The sequence below is a fragment of the Kogia breviceps genome, chromosome X (genome assembly GCF_026419965.1).
Source record: "Kogia breviceps isolate mKogBre1 chromosome X, mKogBre1 haplotype 1, whole genome shotgun sequence".
NCBI lineage: Eukaryota > Metazoa > Chordata > Mammalia > Artiodactyla > Physeteridae > Kogia > Kogia breviceps.
Genome location: NC_081330.1, coordinates 94,313,188 through 94,335,948, shown reverse-complemented (window position 1 = coordinate 94,335,948; position 22,761 = coordinate 94,313,188). Strand labels below are relative to the sequence as shown.

General features: G+C 39.0%; 1 protein-coding gene across 1 annotated transcript in view; it reads left to right on the top strand.

The window, feature by feature from the left end:
• ZNF674 (zinc finger protein 674) overlaps positions 1-17,587 on the top strand; it is a 29,762-nt gene extending 12,175 nt beyond the window's left edge. The window contains 2 exon segments of the mRNA XM_067024146.1: positions 16,085-17,562; positions 17,564-17,587. Of these exon segments, the coding sequence (XP_066880247.1) occupies positions 16,085-17,562; positions 17,564-17,587 (1,502 nt within the window).
• Positions 17,588-22,761: the final 5,174 nt, after the last annotated feature.

Genomic DNA, 22,761 nt, shown 5'->3' with positions numbered 1-22,761 from the left:
TCTTTATTTATTGAAGTTCCACGTTTCCCTCTGATATGATTTCCCTTCACCCTGAAGAAGATCCTGTATCATTTCTCTTAGAACAGCTCTGCTGGTGACAAGATCTCTTAGTTTTTGTTCTCCTGAGAATGTTAAAATTTTGTCTTCACTCTTGAAGAATATTTTTGCATCAGTGTAGAATTCTGGGTTGACATTTCTTTTCCTTTAGTATTTTTAAGATGTTCCATTATCTTCTGGCCTCCATTGTTTCTGATGAAAACCTCACAGTCATTTGAATCATTGTTTCCTCATATGCAGTGTGCTTTTTTTTCTTGGCTATATTCAAGATGTTTTCTTTAACTTTGCATTCCAGATATTTGATTGTCATATTTCTGGGTGTTTCTTTGAGTTTATGTTGTTTCTGGTATGCTGAGCTTCGTGAATCTGTCAATTTATGTCTTTCTCCAAATTTGGGAAGTTTTTTGGACATTATTTCTTCAGACCTTTTTTTCTGCACTAGTCTTTTCCTTTGAGGACACCAATGACATGAATGTTGGACCTTTTGATATTGTCCTAGGAATACCTGATGCTGTATTTCTTTCTTTTATTTTTCCCATTTTTTTTGTCTCTACACCTCACCTTGGCAGGTTGGATCATTTCTGTCAGTTTAACTCCAAGTTCATTGACTCTTGCCCCTGTTATCTCTGTTCTGCTGCTCAGTTCATCCCATGTGTTGTTTTTGTTTGTTTGTTTTTAATTTCAGATATTGTCTTTTTTAGTTCTAAAGTTTCAATTTCTTTCTTTTTTTTTTTTTTTTACAGTTTCTGTATCTCTGTTGAGAACTTCTGTTTATCCATTCATTTCAAGTGTGTTTGCCTCATAGAGCTTAGTTTCAACAGCTGCTTAAATGTCTTTGGTATTTCCAGAATCTGGCATCTGTTGATTATCTTTTCCCTTGAGAATTGGTCACATTTTGCTAGTTGTTTGTTATGTTGAATGATTTTGGATTCTATCTTAGATAGGGGTGATTGTTTTGTTCCTTTCAATCTTTGTTTATCATGTAATAAACCTAGTTAGATTCAAACCACTACTTTTGTCTTGCCTTCTGTGGGTGTTGATTCCGGTTGGTTCCGTGTTCAAAGCCTTTGCTGTGCTCGTTTGCATCTGTGTTGTGTATGCACCATTTGGGGGTTAATTTGAGACTTTAGTCTTGAGTGGTGGTTTAAGTCTTTGTGCAGTTTTCAGAGCCTTTGCTCTCCTGTTTTAGGGTTGTCTCCATGCATTTGTCACTCAGGTGTTAGACTTGAGCTGTTGTTGAAATCTTAGTTTTGTTCAGTTCTTAAAGCTTTGGTGTGAGGCTTTGCTTTCCCTTGTGCACACAGCTCTTGGCTGAGCTCAGGACTTCTGGAGTTTTGTATGCCATTGGGACAGAGTCTTGTGAAAAAAGAGCAGGGACAAAAAAGAAACTCACTGGTGTATGGGCTGCTTCTCCACTTTTTGACTCACCTTCTGAGTCTACCTGCTTTTTTTTTTTAAAAACTTGTCAGAGTCCTAAGTAGCAGCTTTATATATTTTGTCCAGAGTTTTTAGCTGCAATAATCAGCAGGAGACAGGGGCTGTAGTAGACATACTGCGCTGTGGCTAGAAATGGAAACCTTGATTTCATTTGTTCTTGCTTTTATCTTTATTATTTCTGTTCTTCTGCTAGTTTGAATTTAATTTTTTCTTTTCCTAGTTTCATAAGGTAGAAGCTTAGATCACTGATTTGATAGCTTCCCTTTCTAATATAAGCATTGTGAATGTTATGACTGCCTCTAAGTACTGATTTAGCTGTTTTAGCCTCTGTATTTGTGGTGTAACTGACATACAAAAAACTGCATGTATTTAAAGTGCATAATTGGTTAAGTTTTGACATGCACACATCCAAGAATCCATCACCACAATCAAGATAGTGAAGTCATAGAGTGAGCTAGGAAGTATTCCATCCCCTCTTTAGTTCTTTGGAAGAATTTGTATGGAATTGGTGTTATTTCTTCCTTAAAAGTTTGATAGAATACCCCAGTGAACTCATCTGGGCCTGGAGTTTTCTTTGTGGGAAGGCATTAAACTACAAGGTCAATTTCTTTAATAGATATTGGGTTATTCAGATTATTTCTTCATGAACAAACTTTGGTAACTTGTCTTTCAAGGAATTTGTCCATTTCACCTAAGTTGTCAAATTTATTGGCATAAATTTGTTCACAATATTTCCTTATTATCCTTTTAATTTCTGAGGGTGTGTGGTAGTCTCATTTAAGTTAAAAAAAAGTCTAATCACATGTAGAAGTGAAAACTGTGAACTTCATTTAAAGGGAAATCTCTCCCCCAGCTAATGCCTGCTTCAGTGCTTCAGGCTGGAGTTTTTAGTAGCAAAGGAAGCATGCTCAGCTTTTCCTTTCTTTACTCCCCCTCACTCCCCTATGCAACAACTAGGCCATCTCTGGCTCTTTGGGTGAAGCAAGTGAGGAAGGAAGGACATACAAAGGACAAAAACAGTTTGCCCTAACTGATAAAGATGTGATCTGTTATTGATGCCCTCTGCATGTGGCAGATTTCCAAAGACTGATTCTTCCTGTCCCTGGCATGTTTATGGTTTCCTTGGAGACGTCCCAGCTAGGAACCTTGACTGCAGTTTCCTCAATATAGTCAGTGTGTCTTTTCCAACAAGTTATTTAATATATCTCCTCCCCACCCTCACCCTTCAGCACCGTTGTATACTTCCAATCTCTTTTTGCTGAGGTCACCTTGATACTAGCAGAAAGTTCTCTCTACAAAGTAACCCAATCCTGTTCCTATCCAGAGGGTCCACATCTGGCTTGTGGAGTATGTGTCTGTGGTGGAATCTGCACCTCGATCTCTTCACCCGCCATGCAACCTCTTTTCTGCAGTCACAGACTGCCTAACCCTGCCTGTCACCTGTAGAGTTTTTCTAGGTGCAAATCAGGTGCCAAGTCCCCTGCATCCCCAAAACTCTACTGGGCGTATATCAAGCAAGTTGTCTCCTTGAAGTTTTTCTTACTAGATTAGGGCTGGGGCGAATGTACTCCTCCAGCCCCTATTGTTAGAGAAAATGCCACAGCTTTCCAGCAGCTCTCTCTGAAGAAAGTTTCTTCCTCAGCTTCTTCAACCTTAATACTCATAGTTTTAAGGTTTCTGTTACTGCTGAGGGACATTAAGTGGTTTTGGCCTGCTCATTTTAAGTCCTGCAAAGGCCTCTGGACTGGGGAAGCACTTGGTAGTATCTTATTACCAGCCTTGAAACAAAAAGAGTGGGGTTTAAAAAATGTTTTTATTTTCTTGTGATGAGAACTTTAAAAAAATTATTTATAAAACAATTTCATAATAGATTTTTTAATTGAGGTATAGTTGATTTACGATGTGTAAATTTCTGCTGTATGACAGAGTGATTCAGAGATACATATATACATACATATATGCATTCTCTTTTATATTCTTTTCCATTATGGTTTATCACAGGATATTGAATAGAGTTCCCTGTGCTATACAGTAGGACCGTGTTGTTTATCCATTCTATATATAATGGTTTGCATCTGCTAACCCCAAACTCCCACTCCATCCCTCCCTCACCCCCCTTCCCCCTTGGCAACTATAGGTCTGTTCTCTATGTCCGTGAGTCTGCTTCTGTTTCGTAGATAGGTTCATTTGTGTTATATTTTAGATTCCACATATACGTGGTATCATATGGTATTTGTCTTTCTCTTTCTGAACCTACTTCACTTAATATGATAATCTCTGGGTCCATCCATGTTGCTGCAAATGGCATTATTTCATTCTTTTTTTATGGCTGAGTAGTATTCCATTGTATGTATGTACAATATACATACTTCTTTATCCATGTGATGAGAACTTTAGAGATTCACTCTCTTAGCAACTTTCAAATATACAATACAGTATTATTAACTATAGTCACCATGCTGTTACATGGGTTTTAATAAATATCATGTTAAACCAATTCCCTAAGAGCATGGATTGCAGCTGGGTGGGCAGATGTAGCTTCTCAAATATCTGAAACTTCAGCTTTTGAACAGGAAGTGTCAATGTAAAAATGCAAAGCTCTGTAACCTTATGCAGCCATACTGGTGATACAGACAATGCATGACTCAGACCAGTGCTGCCCAATAGAATATTCTGCAGTGATGGCACTGTTCTCTCTCTCTAGAATTGTAGTAAGGGCACACTCTTTACATTTTGGTAATCTGGTAAGTATGAGTTGGTATCTTATTATAATTTTCGTATCCCTGATTATGAGTAAAAGTATTTGTCATTTCATATTTTGTGTTGACTGTTTGGATTTCCTCTTCTGTGACTTAACCTGTGCATATCCTTTATTTGTGTTTTTGTTGGGGTGTTTGTCTTTTTTGATTTATATAGATTCTTTTTTTTAACATCTTTATTGGAGTATAATTGCTTTACAATGGTGTGTGAGTTTCTGCTTTACAACAAAGTGAATCAGTTATACATATACATATGTTCCCATATCTCTTCCCTCCTGCGTCTCCCTCCCTCCCACCCTCCCTATCTCACCCCCTAGGTGGTCACAAACCACCGAGCTGATCTCCCTGTGCTATGTGGCTGCTTCCCAATAGCTATCTATTTTACGTTTGGTAGTGTATATATGTCCATGCCACTCTCTCACTTTGTCACAGCTTACACTTCCCCCTCCCCATATCCTCAAGTCCCTGCTCTAGTAGGTCTGTGACTTTATTCCCATCTTGCCCCTAGGTTCTTCATGACCTTTTTTTCCTTAGATTTCCATATATGTGTGTTAGCATACAGTATTTGTTTTTCTCTTTCTGACTTACTTCACTCTGTATGACTGACTCTAGGTCCATACACCTCACTACAGATAACTCAATTTCATTTCTTTTTATGGCTGAGTAATATTCCATTGTATATATGTGCCACATCTTCTTTATCCATTCATCTGTTGATGGACACTTAGGTTCCTTCCATGTCCTGGCTATTGTAAATAGAGCTGCAATGAACATTTTGTTACATGACTCTTTTTTTTTTTGTGGTACGCGGGCCTCTCACTGTTGTGGCCTCTCCCGTTGCGGAGCACAGGCTCCGGATGCGCAGGCTCAGCAGCCATGGCTCACGGACCCAGCCGCTCCACACATGTGGGATCCTACCGGACCGGGGCACGAACCCGTGTCCCCTGCATCAGCAGGCAGACCCCCAACCACTGCGCCACCAGGGAAGCCTGGTACATGACTCTTTTTGAATTATGGTTTTCTCAGTGTATATGCCCAGTAGTGGGATTGCTGGGTCGTATGGTAAATCTATTTTTAGTTTTTTAAGGAACCTCCATACTGTTCTTCACAGTGGCTGTATCAATTTATATTCCCACCAACAGTGCAAGAGTGTTCCCTTTTCTCCACACCCTCTCCAGCAATTATTGTTTCTAGATTTTTTGATGATGGCCATTCTGACCGGTGTGAGATGATATCTCATTGTAGTTTTGATTTGCATTTCTCTAATGATGAGTGATGTTGAGCATTCTTTCATGTGGTGGTTGGCAAATCTGTATATCTTCTTTGGAGAAATGTCTATTTAGGTCTTCTGCCCATTTTTGGATTGGGTTGTTTGTTATTTTGATATTGAGCTGCATGAGCTGCTTATAAATTTTGGAGGTTAATCCTTTGTCACTTGCTTCATTTGCAAATATTTTCTCCCATTCTGAGGGTTGTCTTTTGGTCTTGTTTATGGTTTCCTTTGTTGTGCAAAAGCTTTTAAGTTTCATTAGGTCCCATTTGTTTATTTTTGTTTTTATTTCCATTTCTCTAGGAGGTGGGTCAAAAAGGATCTTGCTGTGATTTATGTCATAGAGTGTTCGTGTGTAGTCAATATCTTTTCTTTATCTTGGTTATTGATGGTGTTTTTTTAATAGAAGTTTTCATTGTAATGTAATTAGATTGATAATTTTTTACTTTGTGCTTTTTGTATTTTTATGTAACTTTTTTTCTGACTGAGCTCATAAAGATGTTGTTATATAATTTTCTTCTAAAAGTTTCAAATTTTGCTTTTTATTTTCTTAAAATCTGCCTGGAATTTATTTTTATATAACTCGTGAGGAAGGAAACTATTACATCACCTTTTTTCCCCCACATGGACATCCACTTGTATCATGCTGCATACTGAACCCTTTCAACAGTGGGGCGTGATGCCCCTTCAGCTACAGGTCAAGTTCCATATCCATGTGGGTCTGTTCCCAGGCTATTTTGTTCCATTGGTCTGTTTGTCCCTTTGCCATTTGCCTTTTTTTATAACTTTATTCTAATGAGTTAAAGTATGTAAAGCACTTAAAAGTGCCTGATACTGAGTGAATGCTATATAAATGTCAACTGTTACACACACCATTCTTACCGATGTTGTAAATAGTTGGTATGATGATTCTCCTTATCTCTTTGGACTCTTTGGTCTTCAAATAGGAATCATAGGATTAGTTTGTGAAGTTCCATGGAAAACTAGTAGGGATTTCAATTGCAATTGCACTGTGTTTGGAGGTAAGTTTGAAGTAGATTGGGGTTTGGTATCTTTACTCTATTGAATTTTATCATCAGTGAACTCTTATTCAACCTGTGTTTTCTGCCATTTAGTAATGTTTTGAACTTGTCTTCAGGAAGTGCTTGCACATGTTTTGTTAAATTTATTCCTAGATACCTCTTAGGTATTGCAATTGTGATTGGGATCTTTTTTCCTATTATGGTTCCTAATTGGTTAATACTAATGTATGACAATGCAGTGATATTTATATATTCAACTTGTGTACAGAAACCTCTCTGAATGCTTTTATTAATACTAATAGTTTTTATTCTCTTGGGTCTTCTGTGTAAAGAATTATCTTCATAAAAACAATTTTGTATTTTCCTGTCCAATTATACTTTTTCTTCTCCCATTCTATTAGGGCCTGTAGTACAGTGTTTTAGATACAGTGATAGCGAATTCCTTGTTTGTTTCTGATTCTAATGGAAATAATGATGAGGACAATGCTAGAAATGTAATGATAGTCAATGTGTGAGCGCTTGCTGTGTGCCACAAATGCAGTATTCTGTGTGCTTTGTACACATTAGAGTTTAATCCTCCAAATGACCCTGTAAAGGAGAACTGGTTGTTATCCTCATTTTATAGATAAGAAACTGAGGCACAGAGAGAAAATGTAACTTCTAAAACTTTCACCATTAAGTATATTTGCTGTGGTTTTTTGAAAGATACCTTTCATCAAAAGCTCCTTTTATATCCCTAGTTGACCAAGACTTTTTTTTAAAACATCTTTATTGGAGTATAACTGCTTTACAATGGTGTGTTAGTTTCTGCTTTATAACAAAGTGAATCAGTTATACATATACATATATTCCCATATCTCTTCCCTCTTGCATCTCCCTCCCTCCCACCCTCCCTATCCCACCCCTCTAGGTGGTCACAAACCACCTAGCTGATCTCCCTGTGCTATGCGGCTGCTTCCCACTAGCTATCTATTTTACATTTGGTAGACAACGGAATATTACTCAGCCATAAAAAGAAACAAAATTGAGTTATCTGTAGTGAGGTGGATGGACCTAGAGTCTGTCATACAGAGCGAAGTAAGTCAGAAAGAGAAAAACAAATACCGTATGCTAACACATGTATATGGAATCTAAGAAAAAAAAAAGGTCATGAAGTACCTAGGGGTAAGACGGGAATAAAGGCACAGACCTACTAGAGCATGGACTTGAGGATATGGGGAGGGGGAAGGGTAAGCTGTGACAGTGAGACTTTTAAAAAAAAAACTCATGAATGTGTGTTGTATTTTATCAAATGCTTATTTTCTGCATCTATTGGGAAGATAATTTTTTTGGCCTTTAATCTATTAATGTGGTGGATTATATTAGTAATTTTTCTCATGTTGAACTGTTCTTGCATTCCTGCACTAAACTCTACTTAGTTGTAAAACATTTTTTAAATTAATTGAATTCAGTTTACTCATATTTAATTTCAGAGTTTTCCGTTAATGTTCAGAAGTGAGACAGATCTTAGATTTTCTTTTCTTGCACTCTACTCTTACTCTGGTATCTATGGTTATCCTAGCTGCATAAAAGAGACTGGGTACTCCTCCCTTTTTTTTGCTTTTTCCTAGTTTCTGAAACTGCACTGACTGAAGTATACCTGTTCTTAAGAGTTTGATACAGGCTTCCCTGGTGGCGCAGTGGTTGAGAATCCGCCTGCCGATGCAGGGGACACAGGTTCGTGCCCCGGTCTGGGAAGATCCCACATGCCGCGGAGCAGCTGGTCGCATGAGCCATGGCCGCTGAGCCTGCACGTCCGGAGCCTGTGCTCTGCAACGGGAGAGGCCACAACAGTGAGAGGCCTGCGTACCACAAAAAAAAAGAGTTTGATAGCAATCATCTACAACATCTAGATAAGCGGCCCCTTTTTAGGGCAAGACTTTTGATTACCTAGTGAATTTTATAGTTATTTAAAATAATTACTGATTTATTCATGTTTTCTATATCTTCTGTCAATTCTGGTCTTTTTTTAGACAATTATGTTTCATCTGAGATTTCAAATTTACTGACCCAAGGCAGTAGTCTCTTTTGATTAAAACAAAAGTTTAATTTTTATCAAATTAAATCATGCCTGAGGTTTAAAGAATAAAATAAATGTGATAAAACTATAATGAATGTCAAGGGCATGATAGTGTACTTGGTCTTAGCCAAAAGGCTGAGAAGCAGTCAGGGCATGACAAACTTAAAAATTCAGGATAGTGATTATCTGAGAAGAGAATGAAATGGGCACATGAAGAACTTCAAAGGTAAAAATAATTTGTTTTTTAATGAATGGTGGATACACAGATACTTTTTGATATCTCTGTTCTTTATAATTTACATATATCTTACAAAAATTATTTAAAATTTTCTGCTATGGAAGATGAAGATTTAGTTCACTTCATTGTTTTTGCCACTCATACACATAGAAACACGCAAAGACTTCTTTTTTGAATATTTTTTTCTTTTTTATTGAAGTATAGTTGATTTACAATATTATATTAGTTTTAGGTGTACAACACAGTGATTTGATATTTTTATAGAATACTCCATTTAAAGTTATTATAAAATATTGACTGTATTCCCTGTGTGTACATTACATCCTTGTGTCATATTTATTTTATACCTAGTAGTTTTTATCTCTTAATCCCCTGCTCCTATCTGGCCCCTCCCCCTTCCCTCTCCCAGTTGGTAACAACTAAATTGTTCTCAGTATCTGTCAGTCTGTTTCTGTTTTGTTATATTCATTTGTTTTAGTTTTTAGGTTCCACATTTAAGCAAAAACATACGGTATTTGTCTTTCCCTGTCTGATTTATTTCACTAAGCATAATACCCTCCAGGCCCATCCATGTTCTTACAGATGGCAAAATTTCATTCCTTTTTATAGCTAAGTAATATTCCATTGCATGTATATGTGTGTGTGTGTGTGTGTGTGTGTGTGTATGTGTGTGTATCTTCCTTATCCATTCATCTGTTGATGGACACTTAGGTTGCTTCCATGTCTTGGCTATTGTAAATAATGCTGCTATGAACATTGACATGCATGTATCTTTTCAAATTAGTGTTTTTGTTTTCTTCAGATATATACCCGGGAGTGGAATTACTGGATCATATGGTAGTTTCTATTTTTGACTTTTTGAGGAACCTCCATAGTGTCTTCCATAGTAGCTGCACCAGTTTGCATTCCCGCCAACAGAGTACGAGGGTCCCCTTTTCTTCACATCCTCACCAACGTTTGTTATTTGTGTTCTTTTTGATGGTAGCCATTCTGACAGGTGTGAGGTGATATCTCATTGTGATTTTGATTTGCATTTCCCTGATGATTAGTGATGTTGAATATCTTTTCACGTGCCCGTTGGCTATCTCTATGTCTTCTTTGGAACACAAAAACTTCTTGTTCTCCCATGTTCCCAATATGATTATACCATAAATTTGGTTTACATCAGTACTATTGTTTACAGTATAATGCCTATATAAACACTATAGACAGCTTAGCCATGTATTCATCTATGATTAATTTACCTTTTCTGCATAACTTTTAGTTTCCTTTGGTTAAAAATTGTCTTGTTTCTTTCATTTGCTTCTTTTGCTATGTACTTATCACCAGTTTAACTTAAACATGACCAGTTGTCTAGAGTGATTCTGAATGCTTTCAGAGCTTCAAGTGTCCCATCAATGTCATACCCCTGAGTTTCTCCAGAGGCCTCTGACCACTTCCTTCTGGGTGGATTATCCTCATTCCTGTTTGCTCAGCTACCATCCTGACATCTCTTCACCATCATTCTGGGAATTCCCTCCACTTTCTGCATTGTTGGATTCCTTCGTTTGCTTTATGCCATGCCTTTTTCCATATTTCAGTGGAGCACATTCTTCCTGTACTTTTCTAAGAAAGAATGTAGGTCCATAGGAGGTAAATTTTTTGAGATTTTTTAATATCTGAAAGTGTTGAATCCTCATCCAAGATGGAGAGTTGAGCTTGGGGTAGAGTTCTAGGATGGACATTTCTTTCCCTTAGACTTTTGAAGGCATTGTTCCATTGTCTTCTGATTGTAATTTTCCTTTTGAGAACTCTGAAGCCTATTCTGATTATTGATACTTGGTATCTTTTTTTCTATCTATAAGCTTGTAAGATTTTTTCCCCTTTACTTCAATGCTTGCTGACATTTCTTCACGTGTCCTAATAGGGGTTCATTTTCACCAGCATTTCTGGGCACTTAGTAGAGGAGACAAATCCCTGCAGGGATAGTTGCTCCTTTCTCGTGCAAAACCAAGATGCTACAGGGCTAGACAACTGCAATTCAAGTCCAAGCTGCAAGTAAGACATTTTAGAAAGCCCTTTTCACTTTGTCTGTGGGAGATTCCAAATTGACCCACTAAAAATAGGCACTGCCAGGCATCTAGTCACACAGAAGAAAATCAGGTGTTCAGTGCCCCAGGCAGGCAAAAATCATCTTATCAACATAGGGAATATTCCACAATCTGCATTCCCAAACTTCAGCCAGGAGCCAGGCCTGACATGTTAACACTGCTGCACGTTACCTTTACTGGTGCTGTCTATTTCTTCATGGGGATTGGAGTTACCATATACTGTCCCTTCTTTCTTGGAGCCAAACTCCAAGTTAGGTCAAGTAGTGACAGCACTCTGGAGATGAGGCTTTTGGTGGAACTCCCTTCAGTTGCTGTGACAATGCCAGTTTTCACTGCTTCCGGACCACAGAGCTGAGGAGCCAGGGGTTTGGGGTGGAGGTGGGGGTGGGGGGAAAGTAGCACCAAGTGGAAAACCACACACCTGGCTGCTCTTAGTGAGGTTCACTGGTTCTTCTTGAATAAATGCTTTATAATCTGTTGTGTGCCTTTGGTTAATTTCCAAAGTCCTGAAATGACAGATTTTGATAATTTTGCCAGTATTTTCATTGCTTTTATGGGGAAGAGGATTTACTAAGGTCCTCACTCCACTGTTCCAGAAGCCCTGCCTTAAGGCATTTCTCTTAAAACTTCAGAAAAGTATAGAAAATCATAGTCATAACAAATACCCTTGTAGTTACACCTCCCAGAATTAGCAAATGCTAAGATTTTGTCATTTGGTGGCAGTGGTTTTTTGTTTATAAAAGAAATAGAGGTTTACGATTAAAGGTGAAGCCTCCCTTTTCCTCTCCTGAATCCTGCTCCCTTCATTCCCGCCCCAGGCAAACAATAAGCATTATTCTTAGCAGGCTTTGTGTGTGGCAAATTCTCTGTCTTTTCTTGTCCAAAAACATCTTTATTTTGTCATCTTTCATTGCAATAATTTATCTGGGGATAGAGTTATAAGGTGACATCTTCTCTTAGGACTTTGAAAATATGTAATATTTTGGCTTCTTTTTTAGCTGATGAAATCTATTGCTGACTTAATTGTTTCTTTATAGGTGATTTTTAAAATTTCTTCATGGTAGCTTTCAATATGTACTTTCTTAAAGTCTTACAGTTACACAGAACTGTGTCTAGGTGCAGATTTGCTTTTATTTACCACACTCAGGACTCTAGACATTTAAGAGTAGGATACATGCCTTTCTTCCATACCAGAAAACTGCCAGTCATTGTTTCTTCAAATATTGCCTAGATTGGGGGTCCCCCAAGACCATTACCACATTCAGAAATTCTCGAGAGGGACTCCCAGGACTTGGCATCTAGTTGTATTTACAGCTAAAATTTATTACAGTGATATAGTAAGGATATACAACTAGAGCATAAGGGGAAAAGACATTAGCAGAATCTGGAGGACTCCATGTACAGGGTTCCTTATGCTCTCTCCCTCCCACCTCGGGTCACACAGGGCACACTTCTCCCAGCAGTGAAAGTGCAGCAACATGTGTGTGATGTTTATGCCCAGGGAAGCCCATTAGAGACTCAGTCAGTGTCCTCACATCACAGAATGCCTAGCACATACCAAAATTCCAGACCTCCAGAAGGAAAGGAAATGTTCTGCTTAAATCACATTGTTTGTACAAGCAGCTGTATCAGTTAGGCAGTGGTGGGGACATTCCTGAACTCCAAATTCCCAGATGGCAGCCAAGGGCCAACCTTGCAAGCTGCCCTTTCTAAGTATAGCAGTCTCAGGGTTGCTCTGTTAACCCGTTTCTTGGCATATTGCCCCCTCTACCTTTTTCTCTAGTCTTCCATTTGGATTTGCTATTAAACCTATTTTGGAACTTATCATTTCTCTATTTCTCTTACCATATTTCCATTGTTAGCTCTTCATGCTACATTTTGGGTGATTTCTCAAGATCTGTCATCTAATTTGTTAAATCTGCCTTTATCTGTGACTAGATAGAAGTAGTAGATAGAAGTTCAACTTCTATCTACTATTCAACCTCTTTATTTAGAGTTTTAAAAATAATGCCTGTATATAATTTTCCTAGTTTTTTCCCCCATAGTCTAGTTCTTACCTTATTTCTTTGAATAGTTGAAATATATTTATTTTGAAGCTCACATGGTTCTACTAGCTACAGTTCTAGGAATGGGAGTATCTTTAAATGTACCTGCTGATTCTCTTTCATGATAGGTCATTTCTTTGTGAAGTTGTTAATTTTTTACTGTGAATTCTTCAGTGAAAATTGGTATTCCATAGATATCCTGTGATCCCTAAGCTATAAAAACATAAGAATATATCTTTTGGAAAGCTTGCCACTACTAGGAACCTACTAATACAGGACCAATTTTTAGTTTAATTTTTCAGCTTATGGGCTCTGTACTACACTTATAATCATTTGGATTGAGTTACAGAAGTAGGCTTTTAATTTTTTAAAATTTTATTAAGTATAGGTGATTTACAATGTTGTGTTTAATTTCTGCTGTACAGCAAAGTAACTCAGTTATACATATATATTCTTTTCCATTATGGTTTATGACAGGATATTGAATAGAGTTCCCTGTGCTATACAGTAGGACCTTGTTGTTTATCCATTCTATACATAATAGTTTGCATCTGCTAGTCCCAAACTCCCAATCCATCCCTCCCCCGTGCCCCCTCCACCTTGGCACAGAGACCCTGGAACAGACCACAAGTCTGTTCTCTATGTCTGTGAGTCTGTTTCTGTTTCATAGATAGGTTCATTTATGTCATATTTTAGCTTCCACATATAAGTGATATCATATGGTATTTGTCTTTCTCTTTCTGAATTCACTTAGTATGATAATCTCTAGGTCCATCCATGTTGCTTCAAATGGCATTATTTCATTCTTTTTATGGATGAGTAATATTTCAGAGTGTGTGTGTGTGTGTGTGTGTGTGTGTGTGTGTGTATGTGTGTATGCCACATCTTCTTTATCCATTCATCTGTCAATGGACATTTAGGTTGCTTCCATATCTTGGCTATTATTAATAGTGCTGCTATGAACGTAGGGGTGCATGTATCTTTTCGAATTATAGTTTTGTCCAGATGTATGCCCAGGAGTGGGACTGATGGATCATATAGCAACTCTATTTTTAGCTTTTAGAGGAATCTCCATACTGTTCTCCATAGTGGCTGCACCAAATTACATTCCCACCAACAGTATAGAAGGGTTCCCTTTTTTTCCACATCCTAATGCAGCCTTTGTTATTTGTAGACTTTTTAATGATGGCCATTCTGACCGGTGTGAGGTGGTACTTCATTGTAGTTTTGATTTGCATTTCTCTAATAATTAGCAATGTTGAGCATCTTTTCATGTGCCTATTGGCCATCTGTATGTCTTCTTTGGAGAAATGTCTATTTAGGTCTTCTGCCCATTTTTTTTATTAGGCCATTTGTTTTTTTGTTATTGAGTTGTATGAGCTCTTTGTATATTTTGGAAATTAAGCCCTTGTCGGTCACATCATTTGCAAATATTTTCTCCCATTTCGTAGGTTGTCTTTTCATTTTGTTTATGGTTTCCTTTGCTGTGCAAAAGCTTATGTTTGATTAGGTTCTATTTGTTTATTTCTGCTTTTATTTCTAGTGCCTTGGTAGACTGACCTAAGAAAACATTGGTAGGATTTATGTTAGAGAATGTTCTCTTCTAGGAGTTTTATGGTGTCATATCTTATATTTGTCTTTAAGCCATTTTGAGTTTATTTTGTGTGTGGTGTGAGGGTGTGTTCTAACTTCATTGATTTACATGCATCTGTCCAACTTTGCCAAAACATCTTGCTGAAGAGACTGTCTTTTCTCCATTGTATATTCTTGCCTGCTTTGTCGAAAATTAATTGACTGTAGGTGTGTGGGTTTATTTCTGGGCTCTCTATTCTGTTCCATTGATTTATATATCTGTTTTTGTGCCAATATCATGCTGTTTTGATTGCTGTGGCTTTGTAGTATTGTCTGAAGTCTGGGAGCGTTTTGCCTCCTGCTTTGTTCTTTTTCCTCAGGATTGCTTTGGCAATTCTGGGTCTTTTATGGTTCCGTATACATTTTAGGATTGTTTTAGTTCTGTGAAAAATGTCGTGGGTAATTTGATAGGGATCGCATTAAATCTATAGGTTGCTTTGGGTAGTATGGCCATTTTAACAATTCTTCCAATCCAAGACAATGGAGTATTTTTTCTTCAAATCCTCTTCAGTTTCCTTTATCAATGTTTTATAGTTCTCAGCATATAAGTCTTTCACCTCTTTGGTCAAGTTTATTCCTAAGTATTTCATTTTTTTGATGTGATTTTAAAAGGGGTTGTTTAGGGCTTCCCTGGTGGCACAGTGGTTGAGAGTCTGCCTGCCAATGCAGGGGACACGGGTTCATGCCCCAGTCCAGGAAGATCCCACATGCCGCGGAGCGGCTGGGCCCGTGAGCCATGGCCACTGAGCCTGCACGTCTGGAGTGCTCCGCAATGGGAGAGACCACAACAGTGAGAGGCCTGCGTACCGAAAAAAAAAAAAAAAAAAAAAGGTTGTTTATTTACTTTCCCTTTCTGATATTTCACTGTTCGTGTAAAGTAATGTAACTGATTTCTGGATGTTAATCTTGTATCCTGCTACCTTGCTAAATTTATCAGTTCTAGTAGTTTTTGTGTGGAGTCTTTAGGGATTTCTATATATAGTATCATATCAGGCTTTTGATTTCTTATATATAATATCCTTCTTTCCAATTTCCCTGACCAGTGGGGAGCCTTTCTAGTTCCTGTTTAACACGCATGGATGCCCTTTGTGGCTCCTACTTTAAGTGCAAATTATATTCTAGTTTCCTGAACATTTGTGCCCTGTGGTCTGGATTCCCCTGCAAATCTTCAACCTTCAGTTTCTGTTCACCCCATCACTTTAAACTCTCACTTCAGTTTTGATACCTAAAAACTTTCTTTTCTTGGCTTTGAGCTTGACTGCATATTAAATTATTTTCTGTTAAATATGGGCCAGCATTTCTTTGTATTTACAGTTGAGGGAGGTGGTGGTGATGGAGCATAGGGAGGGTTCATCCACATCAGCTCAGGTCCATTAATAGGAGTTCACAGCAGGGCATTTATGAATTAATTTTATGCCATAACATTATAGTAGAAATATTTATAAATTTGATGATTCATTGCATTTTTTCCCTAGAATTCTGGCAAGTTGGTGACCCAATAGATAATCACAAGGAAAGCCAAGACAAACCTCTGTGGCAGGCTGCATCTGTTGATAAGGAAACACTGAAGGATGAAAGTAGACAAGAATTCAGAACATACAGAAAAATCATTTATCCAAGCACAAACTTTGTTTCTATAAGACAAAGACTCCCTAAATATGATTCATGGGGAAAGTGTTCAAAACATAATTTAAATTTTCTTAGTCAAAGTAGAAGATATGTAAGAAAGAAAGATGATGAATGTAAGGCATATTGGAAATTATGCTTCCATTCTAATCTTGATAAAGCTCAACCTGGAGAGAAATTCTTTGAGCCTAATGAACATGGAAAAGCCCTCCACCATAAGCAAGCCCTTAATAAAAGTCCAAGAATTCAAACCGGGGAGAAATTCTATAAATGTTCTGAATGTGGAAAAGTGTTTATCCAGAAAGCAATCCTTGTTGTACATCAGAGAACTCACACCGGAGAGAAACCTTATGAATGCTGTGAATGTGCAAAAACCTTCAGCCAGAAGTCAACCCTCATTGCACACCAGAGAACTCATACAGGGGAGAAGCCGTATGAATGCAGTGAATGTGGGAAAACATTTATCCAGAAGTCAACTCTGATTAAACATCAGCGAACTCATACAGGAGAGAAACCATTTGTATGTGGTGAATGTGCAAAAGCTTTTAAGAGTTCATATCACCTTATTAGACATGAAAAAACACACATTAGACAAGCATTTTATGAAGATATCAAATGTGGTAAGTCTAGCCTTACACATCAAAGGACTCATACAGGTGAGAAAACTGAGTGCAATAAACATGGGAAAGCCTTTGATGAGACGCCCACCCCCATTAAACATCAAAGAATTCATACAAAAGAGAAACCTTATGAGTGCAGTAAATGCGGAAAAGGCTTCAGGGGAAAGTCACACCTTTCTGTTCATCAGAGAGTTCATACAGGAGAGAAATCCTATGAATGCAGCATATGTGGGAAGACTTATAGTGGAAAATCACACCTCTCTGTCCATCATAGAACTCATACAGGAGAGAAACCTTATGAATGCAGAAGATGTGGGAAAGCATTTGGTGAGAAGTCAACCCTTATTGTACATCAGAGAACTCATACAGGAGAAAAACCCTACAAATGCAATGAATGTGGGAAAGCCTTCAGTGAAAAGTCACCACTGACTAAACATCAGAGAATTCATACAGGAGAGAGACCCTATGAATGCAGTGACTGTAGGAAAGCATTCAGTAGGAAGTCAACTCTCATTAAACATCAGAGAATTCATACAGGAGAAAAACCCTATGAATGCAGTGAATGTGGCAAAGCCTTCAGTGTGAAATCAACTCTCATTGTACATCACAGAACTCATACAGGAGAGAAACCTTATGAATGCAGAGAATGTGGCAAAGCCTTCAGTGGGAAGTCAACTCTCATTAAACATCAGAAAAGTCATACAGGAGAGAAAACCTATTAATATACTTTAGTGTGAGATAATTTCACTAGTTACACCTCATTATATTATATATCAATTCATCCTGGTGAGTAACCTTATAATTATCAAAAAATGTCAAAAACTCTTCATATATTATTTAATGTTCATTTAACTTAAAGGCACAAAAGTATAATTCCAGAAGCATATAATAAATGTGATCAATTTTTCACCCAGAATTCTTACACAAGTGGAGAACTGTATACCAGAGAATTCAAAAGTGGCAAAACTGTGAATATATTGATGTGGAAAAGATTTTAGAAAGAATTTAAATGTCCTTGCCTATCAGAGTATTTATGCTGAGGAAAAACAAAGAATTTAATGAGTTTAGAAAACTGTGTTAGAAATTATGAGAGAAATATGTTCCATAGTCTATACCACACATTTTGTGTGAAAGGTGCAGAGGTTGCAAACAAGCACTCAATCATTAAGATATGTTCACTGTGGAGTAGAGGATGACATTTTTGAAAGAAAAATATAAAGCAAAAATTATTAATCCTAGCTAGGGCAAACTCCCAGTTTACTTCTTAAACAAAATAGAAAAATTGCTTCCTTAAGTGGTGTGACGGAGGATGAGTCATAATGATCCCTGAAACAAAGGAGCTCAAACAGGAGATCTTACACATATTCATCAACACTTTCAGTGCAGAAATGCAAACCCCTTACAGAAAAGGCATATATTAAGCTTTGACACACCTCACTTAGGAACAGTGCTTATAACTTAATATTTAACGGTAATCATTTTATGGTTACATTTATGCCTCATTTTATTAGTCAATAAAAGGTCTTTAATTTTCAGCTTATCTCCCTCAACATAATACTATTTAAAACAGAAAAAAAGGAGACGGCTTAAAGATGGCGGAAGAGTAAGACGCGGAGATCTCCTTCCTCCTCACAGAGACATCAGAAATACATCTACACGTGGAGCTTCTCCTGTAGAGCACCCACCGAACGCTGGCAGAGGACCTCGGACCTCCAAAAAGGCAAGAAACTCCCCACATATCTGGGTAGGGCAAAAGAAAAAAGAATAAACAGGGACAAAAGAATAGGGACGGGACCTACGCCAGTGGGAGGGAGCCGAGAAGGAGGAAAGACTCCCACACACTAGAGGCCCTTTCGCGGGCGGAGACTGCGGGCGCCGGAGGGGGAAGCTCCGGAGCCGCGGAGGACAGCTCAGCCACAGGGGTGCGGAGGGCAAAGCGGAGAGATTCCCGCAGAGGATCGGTGCCGACCGGCACTCACCAGCCCGAGAGGCTTGTCTGCTCGCCCGCCGGGGCGGGCGGGGCCGGGAGCTGAGGCTCGGGCTTCAGTCGGATCCTGGGGAAAGGGCTGGAGTTGGCAGAGTGAAGACAGCTTGAAGGGGGCTAGTGCGCCACGGCTGGCCGGGAGGGAGTTCGGGAGAAGTCTGGAGCTGCCGAAGAGGCAAGAGACCTTTTCCTCCCTCTTTGCTGCCTGGGTGCGAGGAGAGGGGATTAAGTGCGCCGCTTAAAGGAGCCCTAGAAGCGGGAGCGGAGCTGCCGAAGAGACAAGAGACTTTTTCTTGCCTCTTTGCTTCCTCGGGTGTGAGGTGAGGGGATTAAGAGCACCGCGTAGAGGAGCTCCAGAAACGGGCGCGAGCCGCGTCTGTCGGCACGGACAGTAGAGACGGGTGTCGGACGCTAAGGTTGCTGCTGCCACCACCAAGAGGCCTGTGTGTGAGCACAGGTCACTCTCCACACCGGCCCTCCCGGGAGCCCGTGCAGTCCGCCACTGCCGGGGTCCCGGGATCCAGGGACAGCTTCCCCGGGAGAACGCACGGCGCGCCTTGGGCCTGTGCAGCGTCACGTCGGCCTCTGACGTCGCGGACTCGCCCCGCCCCCGTGCCACTCCCTCCCCCCAGCCTGAGTGAGCTGGAGCCCCCGAATCAACTGCTCCTTTAACATCGTCCTGTCTGAGCGAAGGGCAGTCGCCCTCGGACAACCTACACGCAGAGGCGGGACCAAGTCCAAAGCTGAACCCCAGGAGCTGTGCGAACAGAGAGGAGAGGGGGAGATCTCTCCCAACAGCCTCAGAAGCGGCGGATTAAAGCTCCACAATCAACTTGAAGTGCCCTGCATCTGTTGAAAACCTGAATAGACAACGAATCATCCCAAGTTGAGGAGGTGGACTTTGGGAGCAAGATATACTATTATTTTCCCCTTTTTTTTCTTTTTGTGGGTGTGTATGTGTGTGCTGCTGTGTGAGATTTTCTCTGTATAGCTTTGCTTGCACCATTTGTCCTAGGGTTAGACCGACCCATTTTTCTGTTTTTTGTTTGTTTGTTTGTTTGTTTTTGTTTGTTTGTGTTTTTTTTGTTTTTTAAAAGGAAATTTTTCTTCGTAATAATTATTTTTTATTTTAATAACTATACTTTATACTACTGTCTTCTCCCTTTCTTTCTTCCTTTCTTCCCTCCTTCCCTCCTTTCTTCCTTCCTTCCCCCTTCTTTCCTCCCTTCCTCTCTTCCTTCCTCCCTTTCTTCCTCTGAACCTTCCGTCCTTGCTTTCTTGCTTCCTTCCTTCATTTCTTCCTTCCTTTCTTCCTTCCATCCCTCCCTCCCTCCTTCCTTCCTTTTCTTTCCTCTCTATTTATTCTACCTTTTATTTTGAGCCGTGTGGATTAAAGGTTCTTAGCGCCCCAGCCAGGCACCAGGGCGGTGTCCCTGAGGTGGGAGAACCAACCTCAAGACACTAGTCCACAAGAGACCTCCGAGCTCCACGTAATATCAGACGGCGAAAATCTCCCAGAGACCTCCATCTCAACACCAAGACCCAGCTTCACTCAAGGACCAGCAAAGAACAGTGCTGGACACCCTATCCCCAACAAAGAGTAAGACAGGTCTACAGCCCCATCCATTAGCAGAGAGACTGCCTAAAATCATAATAAGGTTACCAACATCCCCAAACACACCACCAGACGAGGACCTGCCCACCAGAAAGACAAGATCCAGCCTCATCCACCAGAACAGAAGCACTAGTCCCCCCAACCAGGGAATCTACTCAACCCACTGAACCAACCTTAGCCACTGGGGACAGCCACCAAAAACAACAGGAACTACGAACCTGCAGCGTGCAAAAAGGAGACCTCAAACACAGTAAGATAAGCGAAATGAGAAGACAGAAAAACACACAACAGATGAAGGAGCAAGATAAAAACACACCAGACCTAACAGATGAAGAGGTAATAGCCAATCTACCTGAAAGAGAATTTAGAATAATGATGGTGAAGATGATGCAAAATCTTGGAAATAGAATAGACAATTTGCAAGAAACAGTTAACAGGGACCTAGAAGAAATAAAGAGGAAGCAAGCAACGATGAGCAACACAATAAATGAAATTAAAAATACTCTAGATGGGATCAATAGCAGAATAACTGAGGCAGAAGGACGGATAAGTGACCTGGAAGATAAAATAGTGGAAATAACTACTGCAGAGCAGAAGAAAGAAAAAAGAATGAAAAGAACTGAGGACAGTCTCAGAGACCTCTGGGACAACATTAAACGCACCAACATTCGAATTATAGGGGTCCCAGAAGAAGAAGAGAAAAAGAAAGGGACTGAGAAAATATTTGAAGAGATTATAGTTGAAAACTTCCCTAATATAGGAAAGGAAATAGTCAATCAAGTCCAGGAAGCACAGAGAGTTCCATACAGGATAAACCCAAAGAGAAACACGCCACGACACATAATAATCAAACTGTCAAAAATTAAATACAAAGAAAACATATTAAAAGCAGCAAGGGAAAAACAACAAATAACACACAAGGGAATCCCCATAAGATTAACATCTGATCTTTCAGCAGAAACTCTACAAGCCAGAAGGGAGTGGCAGGACATATTTAAAGTGATGAAGGAAAAAAACCTACAACCAAGATTACTCTACCCAGCAAGGATCTCATTCAGATTTGATGGAGAAATTAAAACCTTTACAGACAAGCAAAAACTGAGAGAGTTCAGCACCACCAAACCAGCTCTACAACAAATCCTAAAGGAACTTCTCTAGGCAAGAAACACAAGAGAAGGAAAAGACCTACAAGAACAACCCGAAACAAGTAAATGGTAATAGGAACATACATATCGATAATTACCTTAAATGTAAATGGATTAAATGCTCCCACCAAAAGACACAGACTGGCTGAATGGATACAAAAACAAGACCCATATATATGCTGTCTACAAGAGACCCACTTCAGACCTAGGGACACATACAGACTGAAAGTAAGGGGATGGAAAAAGATATTCCATGCAAATGGAAATCAGAAGAAAGCTGGAGTAGCAATTCTCATATCAGACAAAATAGACTTTAAAATAAAGACTATTACAAGAGACAAAGAAGGACACTACATAATGATCAAGGGATCGATCCATGAAGAAGATATAACAATTGTAAATATTTATGCACCCAACATAGGAGCACCTCAATACATAAGGCAAATACTAACAGCCTTAAAAGGGGAAATCGACAGCAACACAATTATAATGGGGGACTTTAACACCCCACTTTCACCAATGGACAGATCATCCAAAATGAAAATAAATAAGGAAACACAAGCTTTAAATGATACATTACACAAGATGGACTTAATTGATATTTATAGGACATTCCATCCAAAAACAACAGAATACACATTTTTCTCAAGTGCTCATGGAACATTCTCCAGGATTGATCATATATTGGGTCACAAATCTAGCCTTGGCAAATTTAAGAAAATTGAAATCGTATCAAGTATCTTTTCTGACCACAACGCTATGAGACTAAATATCAATTATAGGAAAAGATCTGTAAAAAATACAAACACATGGAGGCTAAACAATACACTACTTAATAACGAAGTGATCACTGAAGAAATCAAAGAGGAAATCAAAAAATACTTAGAAACAAATGACAATGGAGACACAACGACCCAAAACCTATGGGATACAGCAAAAGCAGTTCTAAGAGGCAAGTTTATAGCAATACAATCATACCTTAGGAAACAGGAAACATCTCGAATAAACAACCTAACTTTGCACTTAAAGCAATTAGAGAAAGAAGAACAAAAAACCCCCAAATTTAGCAGAAGGAAAGAAATCATAAAGATCAGATCAGAAATAAATGAAAAAGAAGTGAAGGAAACAATAGCAAAGATCAATAAAACTAAAAGCTGGTTCT